The sequence below is a fragment of the Denticeps clupeoides genome, chromosome 7 (genome assembly GCF_900700375.1).
Source record: "Denticeps clupeoides chromosome 7, fDenClu1.1, whole genome shotgun sequence".
In the NCBI taxonomy this organism is placed as follows: Eukaryota; Metazoa; Chordata; class Actinopteri; order Clupeiformes; family Denticipitidae; genus Denticeps; species Denticeps clupeoides.
The window spans coordinates 7404768-7416829 of NC_041713.1; the positions used below are offsets into that span (position 1 = coordinate 7404768).

Below are 12062 nucleotides of genomic sequence, written 5' to 3' on the forward strand. Positions count from 1 at the left end.
TTCAGTGAGAATCTACCAACGTAAATAGTCATGAAAATAAAGAAAACACATTGAATGAGAAGGTGTGTCCAAACTTTTGGCCTGTACTGTACACTGATAATCGTTACTGGACAAATGGATGAAGCAGTTAATTTTCAGTAAGTCTTACTTTTTTTTTTTGTTTTTTTAAATAAGATGGCACTATAACACAAAATGAATCTACACTTCATTGTGAGTTACCTTCCACATGAATAATGATGGGAAAAGATTAACCAATCAGTGCTTAAAAATAATACCATGAACATTTTGTAATTTGATTTCATACCACTTATTATTATCCAAAAAAAACCCCCAGCAAATAATGTTCATTTGGAGTATCTACACACACAGAATTAAAAGTTAATTAACAAAAACTTGAATAAATAAAGAACAACACAACAGCAGCCTTAAACTGTGAGTTCAAGCAAGAAAAAAAAAATCTGATATATTCTTAAATTAGATTTTCAAAACTTGGGTCATTTCAGTCCAGTTAAGTTTCTGGAGAAACTCTGGGATGTAATACATCAGTCTGTTCTCGAAAGATAACCCCTTCAGCTGGCTTTTAGTCGCTTGGTGTCCGTCTCCCGGGCGTCACCCTCCTGCTCACGCTTGGCGCCTCTGTTGGGGTCGTCGCTCACTGCCGAGGGCCGCTTCCCTTCTCCTCTGTTTATCTCGGTCACCGCCTCTTTCATTTGCTTCAGCTCCCTCCTCCCTCTGCGCTCCTCCATCTCTTCTATCTCCTCTGCAAACAGAGCCTTCAGCGGGGGGATTAGTCTGGGAAGGACCCGGAAGTCTCCAAAACGGATCTGAAGAGGGAATGACATACACGTTTAACACTAAACCTACGTGGATACTTAAATTAAACTGCCAAAATATTTTTATTACTACTCTCACATCAGACACAATGTTTTTAAAATGAAATGTTGGCCATGTTTCGTATGAGGTCAGTGCTACCCGGCAATGGTTAATTTGTTCTGGTAAATGATCAAGCTTTAAAATAAAGCCTGCAGGAGGTGCATGCGGAACTTTAACAGTTTTTTTGTTTTTAAAGAAAAGGGACCACCCCCAAAAAAGTCAATTCCGTAAGACATTATAATCAAGGTGTAATCTAAAAATTCGCATGCCTCATTAGCTTCGCCTCCAAGCCTGTATCTTGATTTAAGTTAAATTCGATATTCTCTGCTCTCCTTAAGCGGCTTCAGATGGTTACAAGGCTGAGCATCACCACAGCCAATATTATCTGTCGGATATAAAAGTTAGCCAAGTGACTTCTCTCAAAAGACCTGCACAAAGCATATTACCATTATTGCTTTCTTTGTTTCTGAACACCTTTTGAGCCTTAATAACAACAATAATAATCATAATAATAATAATAATGTAATAACCTACTGAAATATTGGTTTCAGTTTTATTCATTCATATTCAGCTGAAAAAGGCCTCATTTAAACCCTGCATTAACATGCAAGCTCTGAATAATAATCAACCCTTCAAGGCCTGACTTAAATATTATTTGATTTCTTGATTGCAACTTATTTTTTTTTGCTCAATTCTTTGCCTACATCTCCATAAACAGCAAACATCAACTCATGTCAACTCAGGCTACTCGGGTACCGGTCCAAACTCTGGTCATCATCTGTGACCCAATTCTGGCTGGTCTACGTCTTAGCTCTACTCGACCTCTCCAGCTGATTCAGAACGCTCCAGCACAACTTGTTTTCAACCTTCCCAAATTCTCCCACTCTACTCCACTTTTACGCTGCCTCCACTGGCTTCCTATAGCCACACCAGACTCAAAATCCTGGAGCTGGCCTACAAAGCCAAGGAAGGATAATCACTCCTCGCTCTGCACCTCGATCTCTCCGATCCTCCAGCACTGCTCGACTGGTACCACCATCTCTCAAGGTACTAGGAAAGCATTCATCTATACTCTGCTCTGTCTTGGTAGAATGAACCTCCACTAGATGTCTGAACAGCTGGGTGATTAAAGATCTTCAAATGCAAAATGAAGCTCCTACGGAAACTTTCGATATTCAATAATAATAAATAAACGGTTTTGTTCTGAGGTGTTATGCGAGCAGATCAGGTCCTAGTGAACCAAACAAGGGGTTTCAATGACGGATATTTAAAGAACTTATGCAAGTCGCTCTGGATAAGATGTAAATGTAAACCACCCTGTCATGTTCCCAACACTACCGCATAGTTAGCAAAGAATTGTGGGTAATATAACACCACTGTGGGTGCAATTTGGTTTTAAGACTAATGAGAAAGACGAAGCGAACAACTTGGATCCATCACCCCAACCAATATGCTAAACTGGGAAAGACGACCTCCGCCCCAGTTCCATCCTGGTGACTGTTTCTCGAAGCTGTTGGCAAAGCGGCTAAAAAGGAGCACAATTGGCTGTGGTTATGCATCACACCTCTTCCAGTAGGCCCAGGGGTCTCCCGCATATTGACGGCTGCAAATGATATACCACGTCTGGTAAATCAGCTTTTTTACTGCGGGAGCATGCGTGACAGAGGGTTCAACGCAACTAAATGCACAGGACGAAGGAGACATACATGAATGACTAAACTATGATTAGACTTGATCGCAAAGAGTATCTTCTATACTATCTGCTTCCCTCAGTTTGGGGTTTTGATAGAGAATCCCTGCAGTGTGATAACGTCTTATTTTAATACATTTTTTTTGTTGAGGACATAAAAGAGATTGTGACTTTATTCCATTTCAAGAGCTTTCCCTAATTTGACGTTTCCCCTGCAAGACATTTTACTGCACAGCTGTATTTTATTTTCTGTGTTCTGCAAAAATATAGGAAGCACTGTACAGATAAAAAGTCCACAATGACTCAATGTGTAGACCCCATGTGACACCATATTCACACAGAAATGAAAACATTTTCTGCACTCACCCTCATGTGATCGAAAGCTATTCCCACTTTCTCGTTGAAGTCGGCGCTGAAGAGGGGGATTTTGGCGTACCGCTGGCTGAAGTGGTTCAGCATGATGAACTCGGCGTTCATCTTCATGCCAATGCCAATAGCTTGGGAGGTGGTGCTGTCAATTCAGAGAAAAAGCCCAGAGTCGGTACCTTGTGTCACACAGATTACGTCAAGGTTTGTTTTTAAACCTCCACAGCTCTTTTTATTAAACTGTTCACATCGATTTCGCATGTGGATCATTTTAAACAGACAGAAACTTCACACTGACAAGAGTAGTAACCACCTCAGCATAACACAAGCTGTATTCCATATACATAAAAACAATACAGCTACATACATTATTACATGGAAATAATATATTATTTATAATGGTACATTGATGTGTCATGTATTACATACACAACTATTATATAAACGTTATAGGATGAATTGTAACATGTGCGATTGAAATTTACTTGACTGCTATACCTGTGTCTCTTTTCTTTAGCCTCCTCTTCCATACCGTCCTCCAGAGTGGCTTCATGAATAAGTAATGTGGCATTAGGCCCTGTGAACAGGCCAAACAAGGCATGAATCAGAGCTCTGCGGCGACAGAGAATTTACTGCTAACCGTTCTCACTCCGTTCCCAAAGGAAATCAATCACCAGGTCTGCCTAATCAACAATCGGGCCGGCAACAGAGGCCATCTGTAATGAACGGGATTCAGGGAAACACTCCTTTTTTTTTAAGGGTTCGAGCCAGCTGGATAATATCCAGGCTTGCAATTCCGAGGGAGTCAATGAAGCGAGATCCCTCAGGAATGATTAGCCAGACTGTGAGAATCATAGAGAGCCACTTGGCCCGGTCGATGACATTAGGAATAGGGCTGAAGGTGTGCAAATCAGGCAGTCCAGCCACAGCAGTTTTGGACTGGGGAATGACAGCAAACCCTCCTCCACAGAATTCATTTAACACGCATTTACTGAAACCTGATTTATTATTTTATTTTAAACTGCAAAAATGTTCGATAATTTCCACATTTATTCTGCCTTGTCAATTAAAATATCAGAGAAGGGTCAATCGACAGAGAAATATCCCAATTAGTTTTAGGCAGTACATCTTTCAGCACCAACCCATGTGAGCGAGGGCGTCGCAGGGCATAGTGTCCCCGGAGAAAACTATCTGCCAGCCGGACTGGTGGGTGAGGCCGCAGGCGAACGCGTTCTTGCAGTGACGCACCACACAGGTCTGGAACTGCAGAAGTGCACACAACGGTATGTCATGAGTTTCATGAATTTCTTAAACAGGATCACTCTTAATAGCACATTCATAGCAGTAGCTCCCAATAAGCAAATATCCAGCACATGTACACAAGGCACCCGATATTGATAGAAAAACACACAATTGCCGACATTTTTGCAGATTTATTAACAAAGGAAAACTGAAATATTGCATTAGTATTCAGACCCTTGACACTCATTTCACCATCCTTGAGATGGTTCTACATCTTCATTTGAGTCCAAATGTGTTTGATTATACTGATTGGACTTGGTTAGTAAAGCCACAACCCGGTCTATATAAGACCTTGGCAGTGGCTCTCCAAACGTGAAAATCTTGTTGCATCTTTCCCAAAAAGACTTTAAAAATGGCTTTATCAAAAGGGCGCTTCTACTAAATATCTACTAGATATTTCAGTTTTTCTTTGTTAATAAATCTGAAAAAATGTCAACAATTCAGTGGTTTTCTGTCAATGTGGGGTGCTGTGTGTACATTAATGAGGAAAAAAATTACTTATCATTTTAGCAAATGGCTGCAATATAACAGAGTGGGAAATTTAAGGGTGTCTGAATACTTTCTGTACTCACTGTATATAGACTACTAGTCAAAAGTTTGTTTACAGCTACTGTGTGGTGGTTATGGAAACTAAGATGGAGCAATTTCGAAAAATCCAAATGAACGTTTGATGAATCTGTTTTTTCCGGAGTTGCCTCTTTTTAACTTTGCTTTGCTCACTGTTGTCATCAACAATTTTTTAAACATTGTATGAAATACAACATTAAAACTCATACCCTTGTAAGATCTGTTTTCTTCAGCATTGCATGGAGGAAAGACTTAGTTTTATACTTGGGCATCTCAGCTCCTTCACACAAGACTTTGGCAGGAATGATGCTAAAATTGAGCACAAAGCAGAGAGAATCTGTAATGAGGACCTGAACCAGTGCAGTGCTTGCTGCAGATTTTTATTTATTTATTTTACCCGCAGACCATTTAATGACAGGGAAGTGGAGGCATTACTTTAATCATCTGCTAATCTGTGCAGCTTCAACAGTCGTGTATGGCAACAGAATAATAATAAAGCCCCAAGATGCAGGAACAAACAGACTGGCTCAATAAAATCAAACTGCTCTGTGAGGGCAAAATCATCTTAAAATGGAAACCAGGTCACGGCAAAGCTGCATATTTAAAGGCATATTGTCATGCAGATCACTTACTTGATGTGGCTGAGGATCTCCTCGCAGTGGTCATGGTACTGGTTAAGCCACGTCATGATCTGAACTGGGGCGACCAGGTAAACTGGGGTAAAGGATTTCCCCAGACTGTTCTGCAACAAGGTATAAGAAATTATTTAAACAACAGAATTCAACAATCAATTAATATAGAATATGGCAACACAATGCTAATCTGTGAGCAAGGTGGCGGGCTTACCAAAGCTCGCTCTCTCTGCAAAAGCAACTTCAACAGACCCTGTCAGGAGGACGACATGATCATTAACAGTGGGTTTTTAGGCTAATATGGTCATTACAATGTCTTTGAACACAGGTAAGATGCATAACGAAATGGAGATTAATGCTTTTAAGAGTAATGTGGTTTAATAACCTCCATTTCTTTAATTATAAATTGAATGTTTAGTTACAGATTCCTGGCACCAGCCAAGTCAGTTATAGTCATTCACTTATCAAGTCGTTCGTAGAAGAATATTGAAAAGGTCAAGCCCTGTCACATACAGTGTGATGGTCGGCGTGGAGATGAGAGATGAATACTGTGGAGAGTTTCGTGAGCACTTCGTCCACATTGTCGCCATAGTGACGACACATCTGACCAAAGGTGCCCTCTCCACAGTCCAGCAGTACTGACTGATTTGGGCTGCAAATATAAGACACACAGAGATGCACTCTGACTGCCAGTCACAAAATCACAAATGACACACACACACACACACACACACACACACACACACACGTGCACCCACTCAATGGTTAAAAAGCACATTTCATGCTGGGTGCACAAAACTGAGCACTAACCCTACAGTTAGCCTAATTGTTCGCTCAGTGTAATCTTCATGCCAGGCCATGCAGAGGACACTAAAGGAAGATTAATGCACACTAAATGAGCGATGAGGCTAATTGGAAATGGCAGGTTTTATTAAATGAACTGCCCTAACATCTGCTATGAGACTGATAATGATTGTAACTACAAGGACAAAAAGAGGAAATATCCTGTGGCCATGAAAGAATGACATGAGTGAAGGAGCACGTACCTTATGTTGACCAGAGTACCACTCACGTTCCTAATCTTCATGGGGAGTGCAGAGCCGGTTCCTAAAAACACCACCTCTGGGTATTTCTCCGCCTTACCTTCAACAAAATAAATCACCACTGACAGTTAGCACAATTTGCCAAATGCAACTTATTTACATAATAACTCCAACAGTGATTATTCATTCAATAATTATTCAACAATAACTAAAAAATTCAATAAAACTATTGTGTCATCACAATGTCATGTGACCTATAAAACAATAGGGAAAAAAGGGAAACTGTTTCCATTGCAATTTTGCAAAACATGCATCTTTAATCTCTAGAATCGCCTGAAATACCACTTCACCACTTCAGTCATGCGACAGAGTCAAAGCAATGTGTATCCGCCATGTCTCCCCACCCCATCCCCATAATTGCGAGGTCAGCTGCCACACGCAGGTGAGGGTGACCCACCTGACTGCACCACCGCGTCCTTATTCTGGAACTGCCGACAGTCCTCCACCTCCTGCAGAAAGTTTGGCACCTCAGCTGCCTCCTTTACAAACTCGGCTGTGTCACACATTGGGATTGCATCTCTGTGGGCATATTGGTACAGGAGGAGATGATATAATCATCCCTATCATCATTTGCAGACGTAGCCCATTTCAGATGATCTAGGATCAGGGTAATCATCACTGGGGATGGACATACCTTTGCCATTCCACCTTAGGTCGAAGTTGAAATTTCAGAAGACACTCAGCCCGGACATTGGGTACATGTAGAGCAGCTTGGGATTCCTACAGCGAGCAGAGGAGAAATTATTTCTTCTCGGCCACAATGTTATTAACTTATATCTTGTTATATTAGTGCAATTGAGGCAGCTGAAAATAGGAAAACTATAATGAAGTGCAAGGAATCTGAGCGACTGTGACCAGGAAGTAAACATCTCCAAAAACCACAGGGTCACTGCAATTTCAGTGGCAAAAGGGCCACATGCTCAGTATTAGACAGGTGGTTCTGGCTGACTGGTGTATAAGTGATGTAACTGGCTTATCCATGAACCTTGGTTTGAAGGTGCTTCATTTCTGGAAAGATCTCTGGATGGATGAGGTTGAGCTGAGTTTGAATCTTGTGGCTCCGAATGTTGTGAACTGTGCTTGCATGCTCATTCAGAATCAGGTGTTCGGTACAGGGTGGAAACCTAGAAATGCAACAAAACAAAAAAAAAAGAAAAACAAAAATCTGTTTTTGTGTATGTGTGTGTGTGTGTGTATATATATATATATATTATTTATTTATTTTTTTAATACAGGTAAGAGAAGGCAAACCTTTCCATCCACCCCTTGTACTCATCGGTTTCCAGCACAGACTCGGGGGTCATATGTACCACAAGTGCAGCAGAGTCCTCAGTACCTCCACTTTGATACCTAAGAAAAAAAAATACACCTCACTTTAGCTGATTATATCATACATTCAGTCAGCTGGTAGGAAAATGAAATATGTATGGTCTATCTGAGGAGAATCGGGCCAGATGTTGCACCCCGAACTAAGGCACATCTCTAGTGGACACACCGTACCTACTCAGATGCTCATTGGTGCTCAGAGGCTGTGCAAAGTCTTCAGAGGGACAGTCAACCACAAGGAACACAGGCCCCGGATCAGCAGGGGTGCACACCTCCTCTGGGTGTATCTGCATGGCACAACACAAGCATATTATAAAACAAGACAAAACATTTCCCATGATGTTAGTATTTACTGCAAATATATAACATGATGTGAGTGTGAACGCATGCAATAAATTGAACAAATTCAAATTTCGGTATGATATGCAGTGAAATGGTTTTTGCGACTGCTACAGACCACAGTATTGCAAATGTTGCAAGTATACAATGAAGACCAATAAGAAGAAAAGTGAAGTGATTGTCACATGTGATACACAGCAGCACAGCACACGGTGCACACAGTGAAATTTGTCATCTGCATTAAACCCATCACCCTGAGTGAGCAGTGTGCAGCCATGACAGGCGCCCGGGGAGCAGTATGTGGGGACGGTCCTTTGCTCAGTGGCACCTCAGTGGCACCGTGGCAGATCGGGATTCAAACCTGCAACCTTCTGATTATGGGGCCGCTTCCTTAACCGATAGGCCACCACTGCCTACCGTAATATGCAAATATTGCAAACATAACCAAATATTACATTTTTATGTCTAACATAAAATATGTAACAGGTAGGGTGAAGGTGTGCAAATGAGTGAAAGACAATGTGTAAGATTTAAAAAATAAATAAAATTAAATAATAAAAAAAAAGATTTTGTGCAAAGTGATTGATTTTGTGCAATGAGTTCAAAGTGATCCAGAGTAAATGGTTCGTTACTTGTGGAAAAACGGCATCATTTGCATGATTAACAATTCAATAGGAATATCCAGTTCTGTACACTGCCCCACCCTTTGCAGCTATGGGGGTATTAAATATGATACCTCTTTGCCTTCATAGGTCACACTCTTTCCATCCTTCAGAGCAGAAATGATGGGGCCAATGGCTGCCGTCCCTCTATAAAGAAAATCAAACAATAACTCCTACTGTTCTGGAACTCATAGAACATACATTTAATCCAAAAAGCATTGCAATCCCTTACACAGGCAATCCGAGTTCTTTTGCTTTTTGCACAAGGAAGTTTCCCTTTTTAGGATGAAGCTGTTAAAGGAGAAATACTTAATAAATCATTAAAGAAATTTTTAATTAACAACCATGACACAACACTTATGGTTTCTTACCTTGCACACATAGGCAACAACCAAAGAAGAATCTCTGCTAGATTTTTCTTTATCATTTTTCACATCTAAAAAGCAATGTTAAACATAGTAAGGAAAATGGTATATTGTGTACTTTAAATTTAAATAAAAACATGAAATCGACAAGTTATCCCATTTAAAAATTAACATAATTATCAGAAAGTAGGACATTTCAGTCAGCATTCAAGTTCAAGATGATCTGCTCATACCTGGAGCATCAGCGGCCTGGTTCTCCACTGACTCGTCTGACCGCCACAGCTCCCTCCGCGGGCTGTTGCTGGCACTGCTGGCTGGGCTGCTACGTCCAGAACCAGGCGAGCGTCTTGTCCCACTTCCCTTCACATCAGCTGGAGGACAACAGAAGAACTTCAAATGAACAGAACATTCCTTGACTAACTACAGAAACACAGGGATTAAACATACCAAAAAACAATTAACACAATTTAAGTCACAATTTAATCAGATAACTCACATAAGATTAATGATAACCAATAAAGATTCAAATGTCAGATGTTTGAAAAAAATGAAAGAGGCAGTCAATAGGTTTTTACTCTTGATTTAGCTCAGAAGAACCAGTCCTGGGTTTACTCTGAGTAAAAAATGGTACTAATCATAAATTGAATAAAATCGTTTGAACCATTATCCTGATTTTCCCCAACCAAATTATTATTGCTGTTATTGACGTTCCATAAATTATTACATCAAAAAAAAAAATTGTTTTTTTTGTAAATGTTTTTTCCATGAAAGTTTAAAAGTTTTAATAATGAAGACCCTTAATCCCTGCCCTGGGCGTGTTAAAACTTCCACAGTAATGAATTGTGCAGGAGGAACAATTAGCAATAAGCACAATAGCTGAGTCATGCTCACCAAATATTGCCACTTGATTGACAGTCATTGTGTCATCGGAGAATTGGGGCTCCGTGTACGGCCGCACGGCTGGGGATGAGAGATATGGACAGAACAAACGTTCAGGGCACACATAAATACAAAAGAAAAAAAGAAAAGAAAACCTCAGGTACAATAAAAGATCAGTGTGTTCTGTTCACCTAGCTTAATTTCTTCCAGTGGTCCAGAAAACACCCGTATGGCATTTATATACTTCTCCTGCATAGCAAGCAAAAGATTTATCTCCTGAATCACACATTTTCACATATTTTACATAGCAATCGTTTCACTGGATTAAATTTAAAGATTTCAATAGAGCAAAATTACAAAACTATGACAATAGCGGAAAGTCTAACAATGGAACATCAGGAAGGTTATCAGACCAGTTGTGGGGGTCCAGACAGTACACACTCAGGCACTCCAGTGTCCTTTAGGGTTAAAATCATTCCTGCATGATAAATAAATCTGACTTAGACATCAGAGTTAAACTCTCACCAGAATGCATGACATGTATGAGACGCTCATTGCAATACTCGTTCATTTAGGTGTGGAGAGATGCTGTATAAGTTGAAATGCGTGAGGACTGCCTGGGAATGTCACATTAATAAGGGTGTGTTTAAATAGTCCAGAAGGAGGATGTAAGGTCTGCAAGAGCAGTCAATAGTCCTTACAGGCTCCTCCCATTTTTTATTTTATAAAAATAAAAAAATTAAAGAAAAAAAAGTTTTAAAATTAGAAAAAGTTTCAAAGAAAGCACTGGGTAAGTGGTTTGCTCCTTTGCCTCAGTATTTACCTGACAGCCCGCCAACATTCTTCCAGCTCATTCTGGTCAGAAATATGTTGTCCAGGCGAGCAGCTTTCAGCCTGTAGACGTACAGACAGAGGGGAACGGACATTTAACTTCATTAAGTGTGAGTTTATCTGCAGTCTCGATTGCTTACTTGTGTTCTTGCATCAGGCGCTGGGTTCCTTCTCCACAGTTGAACAGGTACCTGCAAGCACAGGTCCATCCAGCATTATTCAGAGGGCTGGTGAACACAGGGTGCAAACTTTCTCAACCCCAAAATAGGGACACTTTCTCTTCCAGGTGAGAATGAAGGGTATCAATTTTACTTTGGTGTCTGAAAAAATAAAGTGGAAGTGGAAACTGCTCCTGCGCAGATTCACCTGCAGTGTAAACATCATGTATGGAAAGGCAAGCGCTGCAGTGAATTATGGGATCTGTAGTCTTTTGTGTTATCAGCGCTGCATATCGCCAGGCCGGTGCATAATATTAAATCCACGTTATGTAAAGCGATCTCGCGAGATGTTTGACACGCCTGAAACGTTTGCATGAGTTTTGCCACGCTTACAGTAGTTTATTATTGGCCGACGAGACTGTGCTCTCCGGATGTCCCGGACGATTCGGGGCGCGACAAGGGTCCATCGCTCACCTGTTGTACTCCGAGAAGACGTACAGCGACGCGTCGTTGTCGCGCGTCCCCGCCCCGACCACCTGGACGTAGACGGTGGAGGGGCCATGCAGTTCTCCCTGTCGCCTGTTCTCCTTCATCCTCACGTGCCTCAGGGTGTCCTTGGGCGGCCTCGTCCCCTTGCCCGCCGGTCTCGGTCTGCCCTGTGCGCTGGAAGCCATTCTCCGCGGAAAACGTGAAGCGACGCGGCGGGGCGAGACTCGGCTGAAGTTACATGGGTCGAACGGCACGTCCAGCAGTCGCAAAGCGGCGGATTTACAGCGGAGAGCCACAGTGCTCATAGTAAACAGCCGCTGCGTGGCCGGTACGACGGGTTCACGGGCATTTCAGTTCATTGCAGGACCTCGCATGCGGCAAGCCCAGAGAACGTTGACACATGTGACACAATATTGCGCCACCTTCCGGCGCTGGATGATGACGTATGACGGTCTTACTCGTTGATTGGCTGGCGCGATC

The 12062-nt window shown here is 41.6% G+C and overlaps 1 protein-coding gene across 1 annotated transcript; it reads right to left on the minus strand.

Moving 5' to 3' along the window:
• Nucleotides 1-291: 291 nt before the first annotated feature.
• On the minus strand, nt 292-12019 carry elac2 (elaC ribonuclease Z 2). The gene is made up of 24 exons (XM_028986123.1): nt 11568-12019; nt 11076-11126; nt 10928-10998; nt 10518-10582; nt 10296-10353; nt 10117-10185; nt 9459-9596; nt 9232-9296; nt 9093-9151; nt 8935-9007; nt 8034-8146; nt 7785-7883; nt 7519-7657; nt 7168-7253; nt 6931-7052; nt 6477-6573; nt 5944-6082; nt 5645-5683; nt 5431-5540; nt 5008-5107; nt 4072-4192; nt 3428-3506; nt 2930-3074; nt 292-824 (listed from the first exon to the last, which is right to left on the minus strand). The coding sequence occupies exons 1-24, from the start codon at nt 11885-11887 to the stop codon at nt 570-572; spliced, it is 2613 nt and encodes an 870-aa protein (XP_028841956.1). The 5' UTR covers nt 11888-12019; the 3' UTR covers nt 292-569.
• Nucleotides 12020-12062: the final 43 nt, after the last annotated feature.

Excerpts from the sequence above, each read along its gene's own strand:
- elac2 (XM_028986123.1), bottom strand. The coding sequence starts at position 11,887 with ATGAGCACTGTGGCTCTCCGCTGTAAATCCGCCGCTTTGCGACTGCTG. Across the intron at positions 11,127-11,567 it reads GTCTTCTCGGAGTACAACAG|GTACCTGTTCAACTGTGGAG; the intron begins GTGAGCGATGGA and ends CTGTGCTTGCAG. Across the intron at positions 10,354-10,517 it reads TGTCTGGACCCCCACAACTG|GAGAAGTATATAAATGCCAT; the intron begins GTCTGATAACCT and ends CTTGCTATGCAG.